This window comes from Alternaria ethzedia (assembly GCF_023757985.1).
Source record: "Alternaria ethzedia strain BMP 0044 chromosome Unknown scaffold_1, whole genome shotgun sequence".
In the NCBI taxonomy this organism is placed as follows: domain Eukaryota; kingdom Fungi; phylum Ascomycota; class Dothideomycetes; order Pleosporales; family Pleosporaceae; genus Alternaria; species Alternaria ethzedia.
Window position 1 is genome coordinate 1,612,561 of NW_026056194.1, and position 25,271 is coordinate 1,637,831.

General features: G+C 53.3%; 9 protein-coding genes and 1 non-coding gene across 10 annotated transcripts; 5 read left to right on the forward strand and 5 right to left on the reverse strand.

Annotated features, from left to right (window-relative positions):
• Positions 1-386: 386 nt before the first annotated feature.
• J4E87_000515 (uncharacterized protein) lies at positions 387-1,356 on the reverse strand (the record flags this gene model as incomplete). The annotated part of the gene is made up of 3 exons (XM_049372172.1): positions 387-1,215; positions 1,267-1,283; positions 1,330-1,356. 3 exons carry the CDS (start codon positions 1,354-1,356, stop codon positions 387-389), a joined length of 873 nt encoding a protein of 290 aa, XP_049238306.1.
• Positions 1,357-1,741: 385 nt separating this feature from the next.
• On the forward strand, positions 1,742-3,219 carry J4E87_000516 (uncharacterized protein; the record flags this gene model as incomplete). Its single annotated transcript, XM_049372173.1, has 4 exons — positions 1,742-1,791; positions 1,897-1,926; positions 2,084-2,711; positions 2,761-3,219. The coding sequence occupies 4 exons, from the start codon at positions 1,742-1,744 to the stop codon at positions 3,217-3,219; spliced, it is 1,167 nt and encodes a 388-aa protein (XP_049238307.1).
• A 956-nt stretch (positions 3,220-4,175) lies between these two features.
• On the reverse strand, positions 4,176-5,966 carry J4E87_000517 (uncharacterized protein; the record flags this gene model as incomplete). Its single annotated transcript, XM_049372174.1, has 1 exon — positions 4,176-5,966. The coding sequence occupies one exon, from the start codon at positions 5,964-5,966 to the stop codon at positions 4,176-4,178; it is 1,791 nt and encodes a 596-aa protein (XP_049238308.1).
• A 1,259-nt stretch (positions 5,967-7,225) lies between these two features.
• J4E87_000518 (uncharacterized protein) lies at positions 7,226-9,766 on the reverse strand (the record flags this gene model as incomplete). Its single annotated transcript, XM_049372175.1, has 4 exons — positions 7,226-7,717; positions 7,763-9,201; positions 9,678-9,711; positions 9,755-9,766. The coding sequence occupies 4 exons, from the start codon at positions 9,764-9,766 to the stop codon at positions 7,226-7,228; spliced, it is 1,977 nt and encodes a 658-aa protein (XP_049238309.1).
• Positions 9,767-10,061: 295 nt separating this feature from the next.
• On the reverse strand, positions 10,062-10,147 carry J4E87_000519. Its single transcript has one exon. It is a non-coding gene; the product is annotated as a tRNA-Tyr (tRNA).
• A 211-nt stretch (positions 10,148-10,358) lies between these two features.
• Positions 10,359-11,147, forward strand: J4E87_000520 (uncharacterized protein; the record flags this gene model as incomplete). Its single annotated transcript, XM_049372176.1, has 1 exon — positions 10,359-11,147. The coding sequence occupies one exon, from the start codon at positions 10,359-10,361 to the stop codon at positions 11,145-11,147; it is 789 nt and encodes a 262-aa protein (XP_049238310.1).
• Positions 11,148-13,331: 2,184 nt separating this feature from the next.
• On the reverse strand, positions 13,332-14,055 carry J4E87_000521 (uncharacterized protein; the record flags this gene model as incomplete). The annotated part of the gene is made up of 2 exons (XM_049372177.1): positions 13,332-13,829; positions 13,882-14,055. The coding sequence occupies 2 exons, from the start codon at positions 14,053-14,055 to the stop codon at positions 13,332-13,334; spliced, it is 672 nt and encodes a 223-aa protein (XP_049238311.1).
• Positions 14,056-14,362: 307 nt separating this feature from the next.
• On the forward strand, positions 14,363-15,994 carry J4E87_000522 (uncharacterized protein; the record flags this gene model as incomplete). The annotated part of the gene is made up of 1 exon (XM_049372178.1): positions 14,363-15,994. One exon carries the CDS (start codon positions 14,363-14,365, stop codon positions 15,992-15,994), a length of 1,632 nt encoding a protein of 543 aa, XP_049238312.1.
• A 793-nt stretch (positions 15,995-16,787) lies between these two features.
• J4E87_000523 (uncharacterized protein) lies at positions 16,788-18,473 on the forward strand (the record flags this gene model as incomplete). Its single annotated transcript, XM_049372179.1, has 1 exon — positions 16,788-18,473. The coding sequence occupies one exon, from the start codon at positions 16,788-16,790 to the stop codon at positions 18,471-18,473; it is 1,686 nt and encodes a 561-aa protein (XP_049238313.1).
• A 1,409-nt stretch (positions 18,474-19,882) lies between these two features.
• GDH1 (glutamate dehydrogenase (NADP(+)) gdh1) lies at positions 19,883-24,771 on the forward strand (the record flags this gene model as incomplete). The annotated part of the gene is made up of 6 exons (XM_049372180.1): positions 19,883-20,226; positions 20,276-22,982; positions 23,035-23,096; positions 24,081-24,175; positions 24,300-24,628; positions 24,691-24,771. 6 exons carry the CDS (start codon positions 19,883-19,885, stop codon positions 24,769-24,771), a joined length of 3,618 nt encoding a protein of 1,205 aa, XP_049238314.1.
• Positions 24,772-25,271: the final 500 nt, after the last annotated feature.

Sequence of the window (25,271 nt, forward strand, 5' to 3'; positions counted from 1 at the left end):
CAGGTTATGATCCGGACATACACGTATACAGGAGGCAGATACCGAGGCCTTGTGCTGGCTTACCACCTGCACCGTACTGCACGTTGATGCGAGGGGTTCATAATCCGCCGTGTTTCGGGTAATACTATACAAATAAGCCGTTTGCCCCGAACACACGTACTTCCGTACATGCAATGGTGTATTTCGTATAATTCTGATCATTGTAGTGCACTAGGTGAATACTCGTGATTCTTCTTTGTATTGGGTATCGTATCTCTGCTCGTGTTGTCCGTCACCCCCACCGCCCATGTATGCTCCAACCATCGTAATTCGTAAACGCCCGCAAATGCCAGACATGCCTACCGTAGCCAAAACACCTTGAATGCAAACACGTTGGGATGTGAAAATCACTCGACTTCCATATCCTTCGGTTCCTTGGGCTCTTGCGACTCGTGGAACTGAATGGCGTCGTCAATGTAACTCAGCACCGCACCGAGACTATCCTCGTCCTGCACATCCAGCTTGAGGAACGAGACCATGCTGAAGCCATCAATAAGCTCAGCGACAGCCTTGTTGAGCTTATGAAACGACGATCCGCTCATGAGACTCTCGGTCGACGCCGGGTCTTTGTATTTCCTCTCCTCCTCCGGCGTATGCTTCTTGCGCGCCGGATCATCCTCGATGAGATCCGCATCGACATCAACAAAGCGCTTGAGGTCGCGCTTCGCAATTTGCCCTTTGACCAGATCCATCTTGCTCAGTATATTGATATGCGGCATCTCCAGCATCATCATAGCGCTCATCGCAGACAGCGTGCCAGAGAAGAACTTCGGCCGATCGATAACGAACGTCGCTTCGAGGAGGTATGCGGCGCACATGCGGATGTTGAGGGAGCCGGTCATGAGATGCTTGACCAAGCCTGGCAGTATGGGTACGTGTGTGTAGAGTTCGATCTGGCCGGGCATGTCGAAGACGATGAGGTAGTCTTCGGTGACTTCTTCGAGGGGGTCCGTCAGCCAGTCGAGGTTCTCCATGAGGAATTCGAAGCAGTAGATTAGCCCGCCGTTGGGGCCGAGGCTCATTTCTTCCATTACATCTTCGAGGCTGATGAGGTCTTTGATGTCGAGGTCGGGCTCGAAGGCGAATTCTTCGGCGGCGGGGTCGAGGTTTACGTAGAAGCAGGGGCGTTTGCTATTCTGTAAATGCTGTATTAAAGCGGTACAGAAGGTAGACTTTCTTTAATGATTGTTAGCTTCAGTCCCATGAGCAGCGGCAGGGACTACGCACCCCGCGCCCGCTGGGCCCTGTTATTGTTAGTCTAGAATCTTCTCCGAAGAAAGATATACATACCATAACCAAGGTTCCGTATTTGCTCATCGTCACGGTTGGGCTTTCAGTTGATCTGGCGCGTCATTCCAATGTTCGGCTTTACTGAACTAACGTTCGGTGCTTGCAGGCGGGAACCTTTTCTGCCATGAGCCCTAGCGTCATGAACGGCGGTGAGAGAGATGTGGGGAGCGTGTCTCATTGGACAGACAACGGGCCCTGAACCTTAACAGGTAGAGAGCGCATGGCGCGATGGTGAGCTAGGGCCGTCGGTGCCCATTTTTCTTCAGCGTTCTTCGGCATATCTTTGCTGCAGTTTAAATCACCCCTCCAACCTCCAACTTCGTTCCACTGCCCTCCACCACCTCATCCTCCCGTACATAAGTCGAAAGTCTTCAAACTATCACCTCACGATTTCCTGCTCTCAACCGCCAAAATGACCGTCACCAACGGAAAGGGAAACTCCACCTTCCTCTTTACGAGTTTGTAACCCATATGCAAACTACAAATAAGACCCTACTAACCGTTGCAAAGGTGAAAGCTATGTTACCAGCGAACGATGCACGTATGACATACTAATTTCCTCTGCAGTGTCGGAGAAGGACATCCTGATAAGATCTGGTACGTACACTTCTTCCAGTTCTTCAATTGCTTTCAGGGCCGTCGTTCGGTGCGCGACAAGACACGTATTGCTCGGCGCGATAGACGGCATCCCCACCTACTGAAACCGGCCGGGACTTTCCCCACAACTCTTCGGGACATTCTGACTGTATGCCAGCGACCAAGTCTCGGACGCCATCCTCGATGCCTGCCTCAAGGAGGACCCCCTCTCCAAGGTCGCTTGCGAGACCGCCGCTAAGACCGGTATGATCATGGTCTTCGGTGAAATCACCACCAAGGCCCACCTCGACTACCAGAAGATCATCCGCGGTGCCATCAAGGACATTGGCTACGACAGCTCCGACAAGGGCTTCGACTACAAGACATGCAACGTCCTTGTTGCCATTGAGCAGCAATCGCCCGACATTGCTCAGGGTCTCCACTACGAGGAGGCTCTCGAGAAGCTCGGTGCTGGAGACCAGGGTATCATGTTCGGATATGCCACCGACGAGACCCCCGAGCTCCTTCCTCTTACCGTCCTCCTCTCCCACAAGCTGAACTCGGCTATGACTGCTGCCCGCAAGGACGGCTCTCTGCCATGGCTCCGACCCGACACCAAGACTCAGGTCACCGTTGAGTACGCCCACGATGGCGGTGCCGTCGTTCCTCTCCGCGTTGACACCGTCGTCGTGTCTGCCCAGCACAGCGAGGACATTACCACCGAGAAGCTCCGTGAGGAGATCAAGGAGAAGATCATCAAGAAGGTCATCCCCGAGAAGATGCTCGATGACAAGACCGTCTACCACGTATGTCCACAAACCTCCATACGTCCGTCCAGCATACTAACATAGCCAGATCCAACCCTCCGGTCTCTTCATCATCGGTGGTCCCCAGGGTGATGCTGGTCTTACCGGACGTAAGATCATCGTCGACACCTACGGTGGCTGGGGTGCCCACGGAGGTGGTGCTTTCTCCGGAAAGGACTACTCCAAGGTCGACCGTTCCGCCGCGTACCTTGCGCGCTGGATCGCCAAGTCCCTGGTTCAGGCCAAGCTCGCCCGCCGCGCGCTCGTGCAGCTGTCCTACGCCATCGGTGTCGCCGAGCCCCTCTCCCTCTTCGTCGAGACATACGGCACCTCGGAGCGCTCCTCCGACGAGCTCGTCGAGATTGTCAAGAACAACTTCGACCTCCGCCCCGGTGTCATCGTCAAGGAGCTCAACCTCATCAACCCCATCTACTTCCAGACCGCCAAGAACGGTCACTTCACCAACCAGGACTTCACATGGGAGAAGCCCAAGGAGCTCAAGTTCTAATTCTAACGCCTTGATTAAGACATAAAGGTGGGCTTGAATCAACTTCAGCCCAACCGTTTTCAAAGTTAATAAACGCGACGACAATGACGTCCGTCGCGCAGTCAATGAGTGAGAAAGATTTGCATATCTTTGGGAGGCGGGTAAATGAGCCTTTTCAACAAGTGTTTCAACGGCGTCCACGGGGCATTACAACTATACCCACATGATACCAGCCCGTTTGTACTTTCCAAAAGTTTCCTATGCGGATTTCCTTTTCATTTAGATCGGCCTAGGGCAGGCTGTAGATATACAGAGCTTCAACAATTGTTGGACCGCAGTACGTTGTCAACACGTACGTGAGGTCGGTTTCGCGCGCTAGTTCGCGAAGTTGGTAGTGGTTGGGGAGGTTGGGATATAGAGAGAATCAATCAAGTGCCAGCGTGTCTGCGCCGGGGTCTTTGACTTCGGCGCGGGTAGCATGGTGCTATACCGACATACTCGTGTCTTTGTGTCTTTGTGTTGCCGTGATGTGAAGCTGTGTACGACATGGTGGTTGGCACTCGTCATTCGAAGTACATCTGACCATGTTGCCTGCTACAATAGAATCTAAAAATCACATCGTCTGTGATAGCAGAGGATCTTGAAGCCTACACGAACATTTGGCTTTGAAAGACCACTCGCTTGAGCCTACTCTCAGGAACAATAGTAGCAAGTAAGGATATATTTATACAAACAGAAGTTGAGAAATCTAAGTAGTGGTATTCTGATTTATAGCCAAGGTGAGAGAGTAGAAACCGTTCCTTCGCCGCTCTGTCCAGCAGCGACACTAGCCATATAAAAAGGGCCATCCAAACCGACTCCAAAATTCTATGCTCTTGCGACTGCCATGCTCGTAAAGGTATTCTAATGCCAAAAGGGTAATAATCGTAATCGTCCGTCCATGCGTCGTCTCGTCTCATCTCATCCCCCGTCTCACCTCAGCCACCAACAACACTCCCGCTACCCACACTACCACCAAGATCCCAGTAATTTCTCGATGACCCACCGCTTCTCTTGCTCTTCTTAGTACTCTGACTGGCGCAACTAGAGCTACTCCTGAGTTTGGTCTTGCTGCCACCGGTCGGCGGCGCGTAGTATGTAGCAAAGCGTCGTGACTCCCTCGAGTGAGGCGCGGACGACGTGGGGAGTCTGCTATCGGTCGTCGTCCGGTTTACCAAAGGGTGATGTTGGCGGATGATGGCTGCTCGGCGGGCGGAGCTGAGGTTGTCGTTCGTGGTTGTGGAAGGAGCGCTGGCGGTGCGGAGGGGCTGTGGTGGGGGAATGGTTTGCGAAGATGAGGGGATACTAGGGCGTCGTGAGGAGAAGCGTTTCATGAGAAAGTTGAAGATCATTTTGACGTCAATATCGCGTTCCCAGTACTCGCGCTCTCGCGCTAGCTCGTCGGCGATGTTTGTGGTGGGGGCAGGAGGGATGTGGGATGAGGTTGTGGCTTCGGTCTCGGTAGGTTCTTCTTCAATACCCCATAATGATGCTTCGCTATAGGTGTGTGAAGTTTGGGCGGGAAAGGTGGGAGCGAATTGAGCTGAGGCGGGAGATGTGGTAGGTTGCGAGCTTGCGGTTTTCGAAGATAGGGGTTCAGATGCGACTGTCGTGTTTGATAATACCGGTGTAAGGCCCGCGTAATCTGGTATTGATTGTGTTCGCTGGTACGTGGAGAACGCTCCTGGGTGCTCAGAAAGCTGGTTGACTAACGTTCCCAACTCCTGAGCTACCCTCTCAAGCAGCTTCGTCTGCCAGGTATCATCTGAATACCTGGACGCGTCGATACCTGCGTCTTGTAGAGCTTTGTCTGCTGAGAATTCGCCAGGCGTTCCAGGCGTAGGCGTGGCAGCCTCATCGGGTAAAGACTCTCCGAAGATGACTGAGAGTGTGTCTTCGTCCAGGCCGATCAGATCCCTGATCACCCGTCGCGTTATCCGTTGCCACAATGATAGATTCTCCGTGCCTTCCTCGGAAGATTCACTCTGCACGTCCGACACAGACTGTGCAGTAGGCGGTTTTGTGCCCGTTGCCTCCTTTCGCGCGTCAACCCGACTCGCTCCCGTACTGACCATGCTCATTCGCCGCCTCCGTCTTGTCTCTTTTTCAATCTCTTCCAGCAATGCTTTACTTTGCTCAAGCCTCCACCTTTCAATGCGCTGTCGCTTCTCGTGTTCCGTATTCGTGTCCTCATGGTCGTCGAGGACTGAGAGGTGCCGCTGCACACTGGATCGCCGCCTGGGTGCTCGTCGCTTTTGTCGCTCGAACTGCCACATGTGTTCCTGCATAGTCGCGTTCGGCTTGAACTCGCCCAATCCGTCATGGGTCGGTAGCACAGTATCACCACTCTCTTGCAGCCTGCCTACTGGCGCACCATATTCCGATGGCTCATGGAACGCGTGTAGGCCATCATCTAGGCTGTCTAGCTCCTCTTCCGTCCCAAGAAATGAGCCAGCACCATCATCTTGCTCGGACCGCGCAGCAGTCTCGAGCGAGCCAAATTCGCTGAAGCGTGACAGACCAGCTGTCCGTGGAGTGCGGTCGGTCGAAGTGGTGTGTGTGCGAGTGGTAGCAGAAGGCGCGGTCGGGGAGAAGAGGACCCATTCCTCCGATTGATCTAGAGATCTGGTGGCTTGTAATGAGGTGGTCGCGGGTTCGGTCGCGGGTTCTGGTGCTTGGTAGGATATCTGCCTTCCGGGCTGCGGTCTGTGCTGCTGTATGAAAGCCATGGTGTAGTAATCTGAGGAGGGCCGCGACGTATACGGTAGTGGCGATGGAGGAGTCAAGTGCTCGGGCAAGGCACGTGGACGTCGGGCAGATAGGATAAATTGTGAGGTTATGGAATAGTATCAACGCGTCGCGTTGGGGGCGGTGTGTTCCTTATCGTCGTGTTGGCCTCATGCCTCGTTGCGACGTTTACCACTACTTCTAGCGGTGGGAGGGGACGAGTGTATGATGCCCAGTATGTCGTGCGCTAGGGACACGCTACTACTGCAGGCGGCGGGTGATCAGGCGCAAGTGCGGTAAAACAAGATGTGACGAGTCTACCAGAGATAAATGAAACACGCGGGAGACAGGCGATATAGGAGAGACAGCGTCCTTGCAAGGCGACAGAGATGTGTCAGGGAGGCTGACCTGCGTCAAGCATGCGGCGAGGGTTACAAGAATAGAGATGCGCGTTCAGTGACCCTGAGGTGAACTTCCCTGATAAGAGATAACCAGCGAGGCCCGCTTTAGCAGCTAGAGCACCCCCGCGGCGTCCCACAAATGCCAACTACACACGCTGCACCCTCTGATGATGATGTGATGAGCCAACGATTACTGATTCGCGCCATGTTTCCTGCCCTCTGATTCTGCGAAACCGAAGAAGGGCCAGCGACGTTTTCTAGCCGTCGCTCAGTCACGCAATCGTGCATGCGATATTCGCTCATGGATTCGCAACCTCCACCCCTTACGCTAGAAGACTGTCAGATCTGCGTGCGGCACCGGGCCAGGTGCAGTCGCAAGCTATTCTCATCACGAACATGACATGATCCCGAAAAACCTTCGTCAAGGCCCGAGCCAGACTCCCTCCATTATGAAGCACCGCCATACGCATTCCATCGCCCGAAAATGCTGCGAACATTTCGCGTCACGTCAGGCATGCCCCGAATGTTGTCCTCTCCGATCATCGCCCCGATTCGGCGATTATCGCCCGCTTTCGCCCGCTAGACTTACCCAACGCAGCAGTACAAGTGAACGTACTCCAAGCATGACAAGGAACACGTCTCTGCAGATTCTGTCGCGAGACGACTTGCCTATTGAGTCACCCAGTTCCACCGCCAACACGAGAGAAAAATTCTGTAAGATGAACAAGCACGTATGCGTTAGGTAGGTATCGAACGACGCTATTCAGGTATAGTACAGATGCCACAAACGCCGTGCAGCTATACAATGAGTGTCAACAAAAGGTCGCTATCAATAATGTCATATCCTCGTCATCGCATCTTCAAGACGCCGAATCATACTCTGTGCCGAACACGCGTTTTGCGTCTTCTTCGTTCATCTCTTCGCCCTCGCCAATGTTCACCCACCTCTTTGTGATCCTAGATTTCTCTCCTGGACGTCCCTTGAGCACACACTCGCCGTTACCCTGGCAAATTTCTTGCCGCCCTAGATTCTTGAAGCGGGGACCAAGTGGTCCATTGACGTAATGGTACTGGCCCAAGAAGCGGTATTGTCGAGGGTCGCTAAGTGGATAGAACTTATCGCCCCAGTGACCTCCAAAGTAGAACCACGAGGTAGGTGCGCGCGGGTTGAGGTTCGATGCGACAAGGCGGTCGGATCGGTAGTCGTACTTGTATGAATACATGTTCATGACAGGGTCCCAGAGAGGGCCCCGATCTGTGACGTCGTGGAGAATGCCACCAGGCAAGACGTACGGATGTACACCTTCCGTAGCGTACATGGCGTGGGTACCGGTAGCAGAGAAGCCGATGGGCTAGATATGTTAGTGTCGCTTACGGTGTTGAGACATTGAACTTACCCTCTGTCCACTCTTCTCTACAGCGTCCCAGGTGTACGCTTCTCCAAAGCTGTGTTCACTAAAGAACACCGCTTTGGGCTCGCCATGCTGGAACCTGACCACAGTATGTTCCCAGTCGCCAACGTGATTGCCGAAACGAATGTTGAAGACAGCGTTACCAAGGTTGTAACTATAAAAGAAGAACCAGAAAGCGTCCACCACACCATCACCCTTGTCTACAACAACCAGCGGTACGGGCGCATCACTTCGACCACCGACGACTTTCTTGCCAGTGAAGCTGCGTCGAGCATAACGCAGCTCTGATCGCCAGTGTTTATCATCGTCATCAACAAGCTCTTCGCCTTCGGGCAATTCCGAAGGGACTGGTAGACCGGGAGCTGTGGGATCTGGCCGGATGCCACCTCGATCCCTAGTATCGCCAGCACCGACATGCCACCAGCTTGACTTTTCGCCATTCTTGTCCTCCGTGAGATGTCCAGGCACTTTGTGATACTCTTTGTCGTCATCGTCGTCATTTCCATCATTCGGCGCGTTGGGTATGTTGTAATCCGCACCCAGCCAGGACGGGCGGTCCTCGACGTTGTCATCGCTCTGGAGGTACACAAACCGTCCCCACTTGTTAAGGTCACCAAGATCACTAATGTTCGGGTGATCGCTAGATGCTTGCAGAGGCGTATAGTTCAGATGTGGTGTTGTGTGAATCAAGTGTTCTGCCATGTCGCCTGGCCAGTACTCTTCTCCTGAGAAGAGGTGGATGAGCGGCGCGTGGTCTATCACGTATTGCGGTATCTCGAGTTGCTCCAACGGTTTGTAATCACCTGGAATGTTTCGCGCATCATTCCAGAAGTCGGTCAAGTTGACCTTGGCCTCCTTTCCATCTTCCGTTGTCCTCTGGCTCTGCGATTTCACAGTCTGTGTGGTCCATTGCGCCTTGTTCAGATGCGCCAGGCCACACATGCCGAACCAACTGCAGGCCTTCCGGTCTACCCATGACTGAGACGACGCGACCCAGGCCGCTTCGTCTGCGCGTTCGCTCGAGGGGGTCAGGCTTTCGAAAAGAACGTTTTGGTATAGTTGCGAGAACGAGAACAAGCCAAAGAAGGTACCCGCAGCAGCGATGGCGGGTTTCCTGCCCTTCATCTGAGCGTCGTCCTCGGTCAACGAGTCGTCGGTACCAGCGAAAGATGTAGTAGCCTCTTCAGATGGTTTCGTTTGGGAAGAATGCTGCGTAGGAATATCGATGGTAGGTAGGAAGTGGGAGTGAGCAGCGTCCTGCGCAGCGTCTGGGACTTCGGTCGGAGGATCGGGAGAGTATGTTACTATCGGAGTGTACTCAGGTACGTCTATTGAAGGTATGGATGAAGACGGAAGCGATGACGGAAGGACCGCCTGCAGTGGGACCTGCCCTCCGCCATGCTGGAGGTATGGAACGATGGGCACTGACTGGTTAGCTTCTGTTCACAGGCTCGAACAGGCAAAGTAGGAGACATTTGGCTCGAGGTAGGAAAGATCTGAAGCCGATACTGCCGGATGGCTGACAAAACGGCAGGCGTGGCCCAAGATCCGATAGTCGACAGAGCTATGTGATGCCGGACACGGCAAGTGCAGGGCGCGACTGGCCTGATCGACAGTAGAGCGGCCATCGCACAGTCCAAAGAGGCTTGAAATGGGCTAATGGTGTAGGGAAAAGCGGGGAGGGCGCGGAGGTAGCGGAAAGGTCATGATGACTTGGAATGCTCTAATCTGGCCGGACATGGGCGGAAGCACACTTACTGATGAGAGTAGACGGCCGTGGCCAGTCGATTGCGTGCAAGAACCCGGCTTGAGAGGATGTCGGATTGCCAACGTGGGCAAACACTCAGTGCGACAATGGAACAGGCAGCGCGACAGTAGTTGGCATTGGGGTGGCGCGTACGTTTGGTGTTTGATGCATGTAGCACAGCTGCCGGCTGGGCACACGTCGTCATCCCTGGTTCCAGACGCCGCGGGGACCTCGGCAGCCATGCGGCTCGCAACTTGGCTCCCAGGCACGGCCTGCAGCAATCGCACACCCACACCATGGGGAAGTTAGTCTTAGCTGTGGCTTGTTGCATGTCCCTGCCACTTCGTAGTGAATGCAAGGTTCAGTCATCTGGCGAAGGGTGGCGTAGAGGACTGTGTCTGTTGTTTTCTGAGCCTGCCACAACGCGCAAAAACACGACTCCCGAACATAGCAGAATCACCTATCTGCTCATGATCATCACACAGGCAAAAGAAGTGGTCTCCGCCAACCTCGCGACGGAACGCCAAAAAAGAACAATCTCCCCACCATGAGTCGAACAAGGGACCTTCTGATAACAGCAGATATTACAGTCAGACGCTCTAAACCAACTGAGCTACGGGGAGAATACTTCAAACGAAGTCGTGCTTGGTTTTTCGATGGAGAAACGGGCAGTATACGCATATATATTTCACCCACATCTGCCAGCTCTGATGCTTCCGTGCAAGTCGAACCCCTCTAGTTGACGACCAATTTGCACCCTTCTCTCACCCGGCCCCACCACTGCTAGCTTTGCGATCCTTCAACCCGCGCCAACGCACAACAACGCCGCTAATCATGGCCGCGCCTGAGGGGGATGAGTGGGAGTACGAATACGACGATAATGAGACAGAAGATTTCTACATTCCGCTCGACTTGTCCAATGTGCCTGCAGCGCAAATTCCCATGGTCTCGCAGGGTAGACCAGGCCATCCGACTCTGCTCAAGAGCCGATTGCGCGCACTGAATGCCGCTCGAGCTCAACCAGCCGAGTTCGCCGCCGACAGCAACGATGGACAGGAGACGGCAACTATGGGCGAAGTTCAAATCATTGGCCTACACACGCCAAACCCACTGGTCATGTACAACGGCCAGCTGCTGAGTTGCCATTGGACGTCGACCGTCGGAACCGACATGTTCTTCGTGAAGCCGAACGCGAACTCATCAACTCAATCAGACACGCTGCGATCTCTGCCGTCGGTCAACTTGTTAGCTCTAGGCTCCGCAAAGCTGGTAGCAAAGGTTGGACGTTTGCGACCGCGCGACGACCTCTTCGACGACGCTAGTAATACGCAACAGACAGCAGAGGTCGCGCCTGCTGCAGACGGCAACCAGGGTGCTACAACAAGCGTAGACAACACGTCACACGCTCAGCCTCCCAGCAACGAAGAGGCCTCATCCGTTTCTTCGAGCTTCCTTGCCAGGTTGAATGAGGCCAAAGCAAAGAGAGGAGAGAAGTCGCGCTTGGCAATCTCGAAGACACCAGAAGGCTCGCGTCTAGTGGCAGAAAAGGCGACAACTGGGATCGCCAATGCAGGAACTGGTACCTCGCAAACACATGGCGACTCGGTCATGGGCGGTACGTGAGATGTATGCGAAAGCGATGGATGGCCGAAGGAGGTAGGACCACCACGTGCTACATCATTCAAGCAAGTCGCGAAACACCCTTGCGAGTGAGGAGGGTTATCTCAAAGCGTATGCCGACGAAAGAAGATGGCTCGATGAATTCTAAGCGTAGTAGGATAAAGCGGTATGCTGCAGTATCCGCAAGAGTGAGGTCCTGTCACCGCGTAAGATCTACTTAGGTGCACTTGCCACGCCGCCCATCAGCGTACCTGCCACCAAAAAGGAAGCTCGAGGCACCTTTGTTCTAGACCGCACATGGCTACCTCTTCAGACGTGCTTTCAATGGACTAGCTCTACGGTCACGTCTCCTCCACATTCTATTATCTCATACCTGATCTATCATCCTGCTCCCTACACATACTCTACCTTTACCCATCCCGATGCAGCGAAAGCTAGACAGACTGAGTGTCGGCATCATTCCAGAACAGTCTCTAGACATCACCGACACGTCCCTACACTGGCTGTTTGGTAAAGATGGTGGATACGTCACCCGGCTCAATGACGACTACGCTCAAGACACACCGAACGACAGCATCCCATCTGCGAAATCAGAAGCAAGAATCACGAGAGAGATCGGAGACTGGATGCAGTCACAAGAATGTGATGAGTTCTGGGCGCCTCGGGCGCAGCAGCCTCGTTGCGTTAGCAGCTCTCAGCCAAGCGGGCTGCTCTTCAAACTGACAGATACAGACACTTCCAACTGCACACCAACTACTCGAACAACTTCATGACGACAAAATGATGACAGATGTCTCTCAGAGTAACATCGTCGCCTGCGAGACGATTCTCCAACTCATCGCTTTGCAGTTGCTAGCAGCGTGCTATACCCTCTCACCCCCTTCGAGCGCAAATCATATTCCACTGTTTCAGCAGCGCAAAGAGAGAAGATTCGTAACAGCCCTGCGGTCACATTCTCATCACCGGTATTCTCCAGCCGCCGGTCACCAAGCCCGCCCACCTTCCGAGACGGAATCTTGGCCTGGGCTTTATACGGGGCCTTCTACCGAAGAGAAGCTGGCGCAATACGTCAGTCAGAGGCGTAAGATACGCAAGCAAAGCAGCGATTATATACCACACTTCACTGCGAGCGGATGGACAGATGGGCCGCCAGCGATAACCACACGTGAAGACTCACGGAGCCCCTTATCACGAGAAAGCTCCAGCTCCTCATCTGAACCCGGGTTCTTCTCCAAACTGATATGTCAGGCAGCAGTACCGAAGAACTATCGGCGAAGACATGACACCATATTTTTTAGTCGCACGACTTCGAAACAAAAGAAGCAAGAACGAACACAATTTGAGGACAAGTCGGACAATCGCGCGGAACGCCAAAAGATTAGTTCCCAGCCCGTTCAACGTATACCCTCGTTACATCGTCTCAGGCATACCCAGTCTGCTCTGTGCATTGAAGTAGAAGCAGACATAGAAGAAGAGATACCTGTCGAAAGCCCACATGACGGGAAACGTCACCCCTCGGACCCGTCGATTGGCAGTATTCTTACCTACACCTTCCAAATCCCCGAGGTGCGACGCACCTCTGTCACACCAAATTCCAACTGGGGCCCCGCTTCCTCGGAAGAGGGCATGATGCGTGCCTGCGGACGAGGAGATCTCATCGTCACACGGGACTATTTCGACGATGTGCCCGAGACCCCAGACAATGCACGTCACCAGCAGTCGAGGTGGAAGATACCTCATTGGCGTCACAAGCTTGGTGACTCTCCACCACTACCCGCCACTATGTCATCTACACAGCCCATAATTACCACACCAGCGGTAGATTACTTCGCCCAAGTCTATACCGAGAAGCACGTTACCCATCAAACCGACGATCCCGAGATCGCAGCAGAAGAACATAGTGATGCTGGTCCCGAGATCGAAGATGACCCAAGGCTACGGAAGATGTTAGGAAACATCGTGACTCCGTCCAGCGACGATGAATCCAGCGACAGTGATATGGAACGGACCAAGAAAAGAAAGGGGATCAAAGAATCAGATACTACAGCTTTTGAAGTTGCAGAACGATTTCGAGACAGAACGGGAGATGGATGGGAGCACACAAGAGTCAAGGCACTTTGGTGATGCCACAGACGAACACATGGTATGCGCGTAGGTAGCTTTTCTAGACATTCGGCCCTTCCGGGTCTACCTAGGAGGCTTTGCTTCAGCGGCAGCTCTATACATCCTGTAGACATAAGTCGACCTCATGCCCAGAACAGGATTGTCAAAGTCGTTCTCCCTCTTCTCATGTAGCTTGAAGCCAACCTTTGTCAAGACATTCTGACTAGCTGCCAGCTCGGTATCTGTATGTGCCTCCGCGAAGTCGTACCTCGGTGCCAGCCTGTTCCTGTTGTTCCTCCCATCTCCCTCTACCCGTCCGTTGTTTGCCTTGCCGTTGTATGTGCCTAGTCCGTAGTCTTCCGACACATAGTCCGCGATATCACGGCCCGAGTAATGCTCGAAGAACAAGGGCATGAACGCTTCCAACGCTTCGGTAGCGTACCCTCGTCCCCAGTATTCGGCGTTGAACATGTAGCCAATCTCTGGGGCGCGGACTGCTCCTATCAGGCCGATGACGTGCGGGCCTTCGTGTGGCGCTAGGAGGACGATTGCAAAGTTCCAGTTGCATTCAACCTGGTGACACTGTAGACGGTTAGCATACGTCCGGATGTATTATGTAGGGTAGTAGGCTTACACCTTGAATCCATGCTTTCGTGCCTTCGAGGTCATCTGAAGGTAGAAGAGACGTATGTTTCATCACTTCCGGATGCTTCCGCATCAACAATACGTCCTCTGCATCTTCGAGGCGCAACGGCCGCAGCAGCAGGCGTTGAGTCCTCGCGAATATCTGCGGGTCAACCACCACCATCGTCGCGAGCGTGCGAAACGAGAAAGTAATATCGAGCCATTGCCGGCTGTACTGTGCGCTGATTAAGACTCACATTGTGTCGTGTGTCATGTCATCAAGCTGTCGCTGTCGCTGTGGCCTGCGCTTGTGCCTTGCAGCACGCGTCAAGAGCTATTCCCTTTACAGACATGTAACGCCCATCTCCAAAACTCCAGCTGTTCAAACACACCGCATACAACCACACAACCAATCAAGATGGCGTCCTGAAGAGCGCTTTACATCATTTCCAAAGCTTCTTCGTCGTTTCCGGTCAGATCCAGCCTTTACCATGTCGAATTCAATACTTTCCGCTTCCGCGAAGGGAGCCACCTTTCTCATCCTCCTGCAGGTGGCTTCTCGCGCGCTGACGTTTGCTGTCAATCAGGTTCTGTTGAGGTTCCTATCACCAGAGCTATTGGGCGTGTCGGCGCAGCTGGAGCTGTTCTCCATCTCTGTGTTGTATTTTGCCCGCGAGAGTCTGCGTGTGGCGCTGCAGCGTCAGGCTCATGGGACGCAGGCTGTCGTCAACCTTTCATATCTCGCTGTCTTTTTCGGCACGCCTCTGGCGTATCTTCTCGCGCTACTATGGATGCGTTCCGATACGCCAAACGTTCCGTACTTCATGGAGGCCCTGGTTGTGTTTTGCCTGGCTACTTTCTTGGAACTGCTGAGCGAGCCGGCGTTTTCTGCTGTGCAGCAGAAGCTACTTTACAAGGTTCGAGCGTCGGCTGAGAGTTCAGCTACTTTGCTGCGCTGCGTTGGTACATGTGGCTCAGCCATCTTGGCTAGTCGAGTTGGCCTGGACATTGGGGTCTTGCCATTCGCTATCGGGCAGCTGGCTTATGCATTGGCTTTGCTTGTTGTGTACTCGTACAAAACGTGGCCTGTTGCAAAGACTGATGGCTTCTCGCTGTTCCCGGAAAGAGTGCCATTCACTCAGGAAAACCCGACATTGTTGAATTACTTCTCAGCTCCTCTGCTGCGACTGACTGCATCTCTTAGTCTGCAGTCGGCGTTGAAGTATGTTCTCACTCAGGGAGACTCTCTTCTCATTACAACACTGGCATCTCTCGCAGATCAAGGCGCCTATGCGCTTGCTTCAAACTATGGAGGTCTCATTGCACGCATGCTTTTCCAGCCCATTGAAGAGAGTAGTCGCAACATGTTCGCCAAACTATGCGCCAACGTAGAGACATCAGCAACGGAGAAGAAGGATCTAAAGAAGTCGGACGAACAAAAGCAAAACCTTGCTCAAGCTTCTAGGGTATTGAGTACCATACTTCGACTCTATGGAATTATCTCCTTGTTCGCGGTTACACTAGGACCTGTACTAGCTCCAGTGCTTCTCTCCATCGTCGCCGGGAAAAAGTGGTCTGCAACCTCTGCTTCGCAGGTACTCTCCACGTATTGCTACTACATACCCTTTCTCGCTATCAACGGAGTCACGGAGGCTTTCGTAGCCGCAGTAGCAACCAACAAAGAGCTATACGCGCAGTCCATTTCCATGGGCATTTTCTTTGCGCTCTTCGCGGGTAGTGCGTGGTTCTTCATCGGGCAGCTCGAAATGGGAGGCAACGGCGTGGTTCTCGCAAACACGGTCAACATGGGCTTGCGCATCGTCTGGAATACCTGGTTCATTAGGCGGTTCTTCGCGAAGAACGGCTCCGAGTTCAATGTACTCGAGACATTGCCCTCACTTGCTGCCGTGGCACCGGCGGCTGTTATACCTACCCTGATGCGAACGAAACCTGCAATCAGCTTTCTTGGACGGCTTGGGGTGCTTGGGGAGCTGATCAGTATGGGTGCAGTGGGTGGTGTTTACGTCTTGCACGTTCTTTTCTTCGAACGGCAGTTTCTCGTCGACTGCTATCGCATGCTTCGACCGTCGCGGTCTGCTCAGCCACCCACGAAGTCGACTTGATCGAACACTGGATGCGGAAGAGTTGGCCATACAAAGCATGATTCGCTTCCGACTTTAAAGATGCCGATTGCCGTCTTTCAGCCCTCACAGCGCCCTTTGATATCTTCCACGCCCTTCTGCAGTGCGCAACAGGCAGTCAATTCTATCTCTCCCATGATATATCTCGGGGTTTCATTACTACCTGGTCGACTGAGTGCATGGCTGACCAGATTGTTGTTGATTTTCATTCGATATCGAATCACTTTTCCCTCCAAGGATAGGACTCTTACGAACAGCAGAAGCGATACATTCGACCACACTGCTCGGTAATTAGGTGACAATACCGATACCGCAACCTGGATCTCCGCAGCACCTTCTAATGTCGTCGCGGCCGCGGTCATAGAACGTTCCTGCCAAAGTCTCTGTCCCACCCTCGCATGATTGGTCACGAATGCTAGCGTCATAATCTTCCTCCATACAGGTAGTGGGGACCCCCGCAACGTCATCGCGAACACAGAAAGTCAGCCCAGAAAATACTTCACATCACAAGACACTGCTGTAACAACCTCTCAAGTAATCTGGGGGTAATAGAAACCACCTTCAGAAAGCTGGGGGTAATCAATATCACTCTTGCATAAGGCGGGACACAACAGCGCCGCTAAGGAGTTTCCTGGGGGTAAGAGAAACTAAGTCTCGAACTGGAACCGCGTTAATCACGCCATCAAAATTCTACGGTTCGCACCGTTTCTTCCGCTTACCTCTTGGCTGACATCTGGGGCACCAATCGCAAATCCGGGGAACCTGCACTACCAAAATGGTCACGACAGACGAGTCAAGACACCTCCATGGGTTGGTTGACATGGGGAGCAACGGGATCCGCTTTTCGATCACCGACCTGGCGCCCGCGACGAGTAGGCTGTTGCCGACTGTGTACCTGGATCGGGCAGCAATTTCGCTGTACGACGCGCAGTACGAAAATGGCCAGGTTGTGCCGATACCAGAACCGACTATCAAGCAATTGATCAAGTCACTATTGCGTTTCAAGGATACATGTGAAGATTTTGGAGTACCCGAGAAGCAGATTCAGATTGTAGCTACTGAAGCTACTCGGAAAGCCAGCAACTCTGAAGACTTCCAAAGCAAGATCAAGGATGCTACTGGCTGGACTGTACAACTCTTGTCGAAGGAAATGGAAGGCCGGATTGGAGCTTTCGGTGTAGCGAGCTCCTATCATAACCCGATTGGACTCATGATGGACCTTGGTGGAGGCTCTACACAGATCAATTGGATGATTCCGTCACAGCGCGGCCAAATCGACACATGCGAGAAAGGAAGCGCAAGCCTACCATACGGCGCGGCTGCCCTCGCGAAGAGGCTCGAAGAAGCAGGCTCTCCTGATAGCGATGCTTTCCGGACATTCGAAAGCCAAGTCATTGCGGAGCTTAAAGCTGCGGTACAATACATAGAGGTACCACAGCAGTTGCTTGACCGCTCACAGTCACCCGAAGGTCTCTCGCTTTACCTGTCTGGAGGCGGCTTCCGAGGCTGGGGTTTTGTACTCATGTCGGAGCATGCGATTCAGCCATATCCCATACCCATCATCAATGGGTTCCGGACGACCAAGGACGCGTTTCACGACACCCAGGCTGTACAAGCAGCGGTGCAAAGAGAGGATACACCCGACATCTTTCGGGTCTCGGCCCGCAGAGCAAGTCAGGTTCCAGCAGTTGCTTTCCTGGTGAACTGCCTGTCCAAAGCACTGCCGAGCATCAAAGATGTGTATTTCTGCCAAGGCGGTGTGAGGGAAGGCATGTACTTCTCAGAGATGTGGCTCACGCCCAGTCCGTTGTTCGAAACCACGATGAGATACGCTAAGCCATCGAGCGGGGAGTTTATGGCGATGTTGCAGGGAATCAGTACCCCTCCGCCAACAGCGTCTCATCAAGAACTGTTCAACTACGAGATGCAGAGAGCTTTTGGGCGTGCTATGTTTGCACACATGGGGCAAGTCAAGGACCTCCAAGCTGGAGCTGCGCTCCGAAGTACAACGACCGGTTTGTTCTCTTCTGCACATGGTTTGACACACGAAGACCGCGCGATACTTGCCATCTTCCTTTGCGAGCGCTACGGTGGCTACGGTTCTATCAGTCCAACAGAGCAGGACTTCTACCGCCGAATGCTGCAGCTCGTGCCAGAAGACTTGCGATGGTGGTGTATGTTACTTGGCCGCGTTGCTGCAGTTCTGGCCAGCGTTTATCCTGCGGGTCTGATACGAGAGAAGAGGGTGAAGATCACTTCCCAGTGGACAACGACGAAGAAAGAAAACGAGAAACTGTGTATCGATTTCAAGTTTACCAAGGAGCCGGACGAACTCGATGAAGGGCTTCATGCAGCGCTCAAAAAGGTGGAAAAGGCAGGGAAGAAGAAGAACTGGATAGGAGGACACGGCTACAAAGTGCTTCTGACGATCAACGGCAAGGAGTTTGGTGAGGATAACTGAGAATACCCAATGTTCTGAACCCTATTATGTGATTAGATAGTCTAGATGCCAGCTCGCACGAAAATAGCACTGTGGCGAGGATCGTGAAATCCAGACTTTGTAATCGCCATGGCACTGCAGCTGACACGAAGCATCGTGACATGGAGAGCGGTGTATTACGACGGCTTCACTGGTCGTGCAATGGCCATGGCTCGGAAGCGACGGGCATCGTGACCTGCTGCGGGCGGGCTGGATGACCCTTCGCCTCATGACCGGCCATCGGAACTCCTGGAAGACGTGGCCTGTAACGCCCGGACTGGCAGCACGTGCAGCAGACAAGCCAGTCCCAGGGAGCCCCATCAGTCATGGAAACCGTTTGGAGACGGCGCCAAGGATCGTGAGTTCAATTCTGCAGGACGCGTAGGTGGGGATGCGAGGTGAGGAGGCACTAATGCGGCGGCCTCGACGGCGCTCCTCATTGCGCGCGCATATGGTGCAATAGCTCATGCAGTCAAGGCCAGGTTTCGGTCGGCGGATTGAGGAAAACTCTGATGCGGCTTTTTTGCAGGTCATGTTCTTGGAGCACTGCGAGCACCGGCTTGGTGGCCCCGTTTCTAATTACGTGAAGTTTGCCCAGGTGGGCGCTGCGGTGCAGGCGCTAGCGGCTGCACATTCTGGGGAAGCTTGACTCGGCTTTCCGCGGTTGAGTTCAGGTACGCCGCTGCCGAGCCTCCAACGACCATGAGACAAGACGTGAAAGGTTATAAAGATGACGGGGCCCGCCTTCGCTGCTGGGGCACTGACCGGACCCTCTTTGCAAGCCTCATTCTACTCTACTATTCTTACTCCCGCATCTTATCTTGATATCGGCATACCAGGGTGTTACTGTCGCACCGCCAGGTACCTCGAAGATTGCAGCGTCGTACTAACAGGGTCGCTGTCACTCACGTCTTGACGGGCATCGGATGCATTAGACGGGTATACGGACTACTGCACATCTACCTGTACACAAACTGCCATCCCGATTCCCCAGGGCAGGATACAGAAGAGCGGTGGATCAGCTGTCCAATTGCCTGTACCATCGTTATCCGAAGCGGTGATCGACGGCTGCGGCTCGTTGGTTGTACTAGGAGGTAAGCTAGCGTTCCTGCGTCATGGCAGTTACGATGCCCGAAATAGCGGTGCATCGTATTTGTCGGATGCACTGAATCGTCGACTAACGAGCCCTTCTTTTAGTGTTTTGCGAGCTCAAGGCTTGGGTTCTGCCCCTCTATCATCAAGGGCCCCACTATTGCCCGATCGTCCAAACTTCGTGCGCTTTATCATCACGCCTGACGCGTCTCACCGAGCACGCAATTCAAATAGCATTGTCTCAATCGCTATAACAGCACCTTGCTGAACAGCCACACGATCAATTGCACACGCCCAGCATGGCTTCCACACCGATTGAAGCCGTCAACGGCCTCGGACCCCAGCACAAGCAGCTCGAGCAGCTCCTCCATACTCCAGACCGCCGACCCTCACCTCTTCCCACACATTTGAGCGCCCCGGGCTCAGGAAGCTCGACACCTCGAACAATCCCACAGGAAGGCTCAGGCGGCTCCGGATATGTTGCACCCGTTTTCGAGGGCAAGGCCCAGCAGATGGAGGCCGTTATGGACGGCGTTGAGGAGAAGGGCTTCATGCCTCCAGAGCTCGTAGAGTCAGAAACCAAGTGGTTCTACAACGAGCTGGGCATTGACGATATGTACTTTGCTACCGAGACAGTAGAAGCGTAAGCATGGCTTTCAATCTTCCCAGAACTGCACTAACAGAGGTTATAGAATCATCAGCCACATCCACTCGCTCTACGCCGCAAAGGTCGCCGCATACGCCAGAGATGACAAGCGCCTCGAGATCCGGCTCGACAAGGAAGCCGCTGATCACGCCGTATACATCGATACCAGCAGACCCGGTGTCTCCGTCATTGACGGCCCTCAATACGAGCAGCGTCTGGGCAAGAAGTACCTGGCTGTATCCAAGCCTGGCCTCGCATACCGTGTAGAGAGCTTCCGCTCGGAGAGCCCACTACCAGGTAGCGACGACCAGCAATTGCGATGCTACTTCGTCTACCAGTGCGACTTTGTCGACCCCAACCCCAGCGAGACAGAGACCAACATTGAGAAGATTGGTGACAAGCGTTTCCTGCAGAAGGCGACTGAAAACACAAAGGTCATCTACCAGCAGATTCTCCAAGTCGCTGTAGAGCGTACTGGTCCCGTCATTGACCATTTCGACATCGAAGGCTCAAGAGATAAGCGCCTAGTCGTCGGCTTCAAGCGCGGAAGTGCATTGGGTCTTTTCAGTGCCTTGAGCGACTTGTACCATTACTACGGTCTGACCACCTCGCGAAAGTACGTCGAGCAGTTCTCGAACGGCTACACTGTCATGTCTCTCTACTTGCGCCCGCTTCCAGGAGCTGCCGGTGCCAAGCACCCACCGATTGAAGCCTCGATCCACCAGATCACCAAGGAGGTTTCATTGCTTTACTGTCTTCCGCAGAACAAGTTCCAGACGCTCTTTGCTACGAGCAGACTGAGTCTACAAGAGACCATCTACGCACACTGCGTCTGGGTCTTCATTACCCACTTTCTCAACCGTCTCGGAAGCGAATACACCGCTCTGTCAGCTATTCTAGACCCGGAGAACAGCGTACATGCCGAGTTGCTATCCAAGCTGAAGCGCCGCCTACGTGCTGAGACCTTTACCGCCGACTACATTTACGAGATCATCATGACCTACCCGGAACTGGTCCACACCTTGTATCTGCCATTCGCTAAGACTCACTACGTCCAGACTCGGGGTCAAGAGGATGACTTCCTACCAACTCTGAGTTATCTCCGCCTCCAGGTCGACAAGGTCCAAACAGATGCGGAACTGACCGACACCATTAACAAGGCTGTTGTCAACGATCACCACGAGATGGTGATGACTGCCTTCCGTGTCTTCAACCAGTCAGTGCTGAAGACCAACTTCTACACTCCTACCAAGGTCGCCATCAGCTTCCGGCTAAACCCCAACTTCCTACCCTCCACAGAATACCCTCAGCCGCTGTATGGCATGTTCCTTGTCATTGGCTCTGAGTTCCGTGGTTTCCATCTTCGCTTCCGCGACATTGCCCGCGGTGGTATTCGTATCGTCAAATCCAGGAGTCAGGAAGCATACTCCATCAACGCGCGCTCTATGTTTGACGAGAACTACAACCTCGCAAACACGCAGCAACGTAAGAACAAGGATATTCCAGAGGGTGGCTCCAAGGGTGTTGTTCTTCTTGACTTCAAGCACCAGGACAAGGCCCGGGGCGCTTTTGAGAAGTACATCGACAGTATCCTCGATCTTCTCCTGCCTCCTACCAGTCCTGGTATCAAGGATCCTATTGTCGATCTCCACGGCAAGGAGGAGATCCTCTTCATGGGTCCCGACGAGAACACTGCTGATCTCGTCGACTGGGCTACTGAGCATGCGCGTGCTCGTGGTGCGCCATGGTGGAAATCTTTCTTCACTGGAAAGAGCCCCAAGTTGGGTGGTATCCCTCACGACCGATACGGCATGACAACTCTGTCTGTCCGCGAGTACGTCCTGGGTATCTACCGCAAGCTTAACCTCGACCCCAGCAAGGTCCGCAAGCTACAGACAGGTGGACCCGATGGTGATCTTGGCTCGAACGAGATTCTGCTCAGCAATGAGAAGTACGTTGCTATCGTTGACGGTTCCGGTGTCTTGGTCGACAACAACGGAATCAACCACGAGGAGCTGGTACGTCTAGCCAGGGAGCGCAAGATGATCAACCACTTCGATGCTTCGAAGCTTTCGTCAGAAGGCTACCGTATTCTGGTCGACGACACCAACAAGCGACTACCGAACGGAGACCTCGTGTACAACGGCACAACCTTCCGAAACACATTCCATCTTCGCAGTGACATGCACTACGATTCCTTTGTTCCATGTGGTGGCCGACCTGAGTCTATCGATCTGTCAACCGCCAACAAGCTCATTGTCGACGGCAAGTCGGTGATCCCTTACATTGTTGAAGGTGCGAACCTGTTCATCACCCAAGACGCTAAGCTCCGCCTCGAGAAGGCTGGCTGCATTCTGTACAAGGATGCTTCAGCTAACAAGGGCGGTGTTACTTCTTCCTCGCTTGAAGTGCTTGCTTCGTTGGCATTCGACGACGAGAGCTTCCTTAAGCATATGTGCGTCGGTGAAGATGGCCAGGCACCGGAGTTCTACAACAACTACGTTCGGGAAGTGCAGAAGACTATCCAGAACAACGCGCGTCTTGAGTTCGAGGCCATTTGGAGGGAACACCAGGAGACTGGTCAGCCTCGCAGCATTCTCAGCGACACCCTCAGTACCGCGATCACAAAGCTCGATGAGGAGTTACAGAACACCGAGCTGTGGAAGGACGTCAAGTTCCGGGAGTCGATTCTCAAGGAGGCGTTGCCAAACATCCTACTCGAAAAGATCGGCCTCGATAAGATTATCAAGAGGGTAAGTCACAACCAATCCTGTGCAGTTGAAGCATGGACTAACAAGCATACAGGTACCCGACAACTATCTACGTGCTATCTTCGGAAGCTATCTCGCCAGCCGCTTCGTTTACGAGTACGGTGTATCAGCCAGTCAATTCTCTTTCTTCGACTTCATGAGTAAGCGCATGGCAAAGGGTAGCAACTCAGCTACTCGCTAGAAGGCTGTCATGAGTATTGAGCATGAGCGTCAGAGCTCGCACGGCGTTTGGGCAAGGGATCAAAAGTTATCTGAGGTTTAAACATATGCGCCGACCATGGACATGGGCGGCGCTTAGGGATCCCATAGAATGGGTGCTGACACGGGCGGCTATTTAGCTGTACGAACGAATGATAGATGAATACAAGTGCTTCAATTCATTAACCTACTACAAAAATGTTCAGACACGCGTTCATGCCTGTAACCTTTTTCTCGCGGTCGTGACAGACCATCATGGTAATACGGTAGCCCCGGAGAGAGGGAGAGCGGTGTGTTGCGAAGTAGGCAGGCACACACCTCAAGCAGGAAAAGGCTGCGAATCTGACTAGACCCTTTCAAAGCCCAACAGCCTGATCGGGAAGCTCCCATATGCTAAGAGCTGGTTTAGCGGATCGCTCATTGGCCCAGCTGACCTTGCCATGTGTTGTTGTGATGAGACACGTCCTCCGTCTCGCTTGAGAGTTTAAAGTGCGAGCTTCCCCCGCCCGTTCTGACCTCGACCCTCCCACTTTCTACAACACCAATCTTGTCGCGTCCGCACACCACACCCGGGATACTGTCGCCGATAGCTGTAAGTAAGTCGCCTCCTTCCTTTCCTTCCGTTTCTGTATTTATGAAGCGCACATATCTGTGCGATCGCCTGCTTTTTTGCGCTTCCACGAGCCACGTCGGCGGCATGGCAGCAGGACTTCGCGCGCGTTTTGCACAACGCGCTTTTTCTGCCTTCTTCTTGTGTATTTCTTGGTCGCCTGTATCTCTTCCATGCGTTCCTATATTTCTGAAAGGATAGCTTCTTGGGAAGCTTCGCATCTCGCGCACTGCTTCCAAATTACGCGGCACGCGTACTAACCTGTCATCCAGCTTCGACTCACCACTCCACGCACTACAAAAACACTCGAAACTACTCGAAACCTTCAGACCAAGCAAGATGGCCGCTACTACACGCGCGAGAACTGGTAAGCCTTCCCCCTTTGCCCACAAGCTCGGCACACGCATACAGCCCTGCACTGCCCCAACCACGCCTCCATACGCGAAAACCTCTTCCCAACCAAGCAGTAAAACACTAACCTCTTCCCAAAGGCAACTCCAAGCCCCGTCTCGTCCAGCAAATCGAAAACGCAGTCGCGCCCACAAAACGCAGCACGACCACCAAAGCCAACACGTCCAAGCCCCGCACCAGCAAAGTAGCCTCTGGTCGCGTCACCAAGCCCAAAGCTACCACGACGACTACCACTACCAAAAAGACGACTACGACTAAGCCCAAGGCCGCTGCTGCACCAAAGAAGACAACTGGGCCCAACGTCAAGACGGTCAAGAAGCCGAGGACCAAGACGGAGAAGGTTGTTGATAAGGTTGTTGGAAAGGCCGAGAAGATTGTTGGTGATGTGGAGGGTAAGCCGGGAAAGAAGGTAAATCATCCCCCATCTTTTTCAATCAGAGACGCGTCAGCTAATACTCCTTTTCTTTCCAGGCCGCAGGCACCGCCAAAGCACGAGGCACAGACTCGACGACCAAGCGCGCCGCACCGCGGACTCGGGGCGTAAAGGCCTAAGAAGATGAAGCTCTTTGTGCGTTCTGCTGTGTACGACCTGCTCGGAGCGTAGGCATCGGTCCCTCTGTTGTGCACCCGCTTTGCTTGCGCCATGGCATGCTAGCATGTCCAGCACGAAGAGGACAGGGTGTATTGGTATCGCCTCTGTTTCGCTCATTTCCTACGAGTCACGATGAGCCCGTTTCTTTTCTTTCGTTTCCTTCACTGTTGCTGTTCGGAAAGTGTATGATAAGATACCCAGGCGTTTTTGATACGACTTGTTAATTAGACAATGAGGATTGGTACTATACAATTTTTTCCAGAGACTGGCGATGATGTTGGGCTCCTGTGATATTGAGAGATGCCATGTTTTCTTTAAGATAAGACGACGTGATGCTGGCAGAAAGCTAAAGAATAGATGCAGGTATGTCCAGAAGACTTCATGGAATTAACAGTAGGGTGGTGTATCTTGACGGGTATACTAGACAACGACAGTACATCGCAAAGTACTAAGCTAAGTA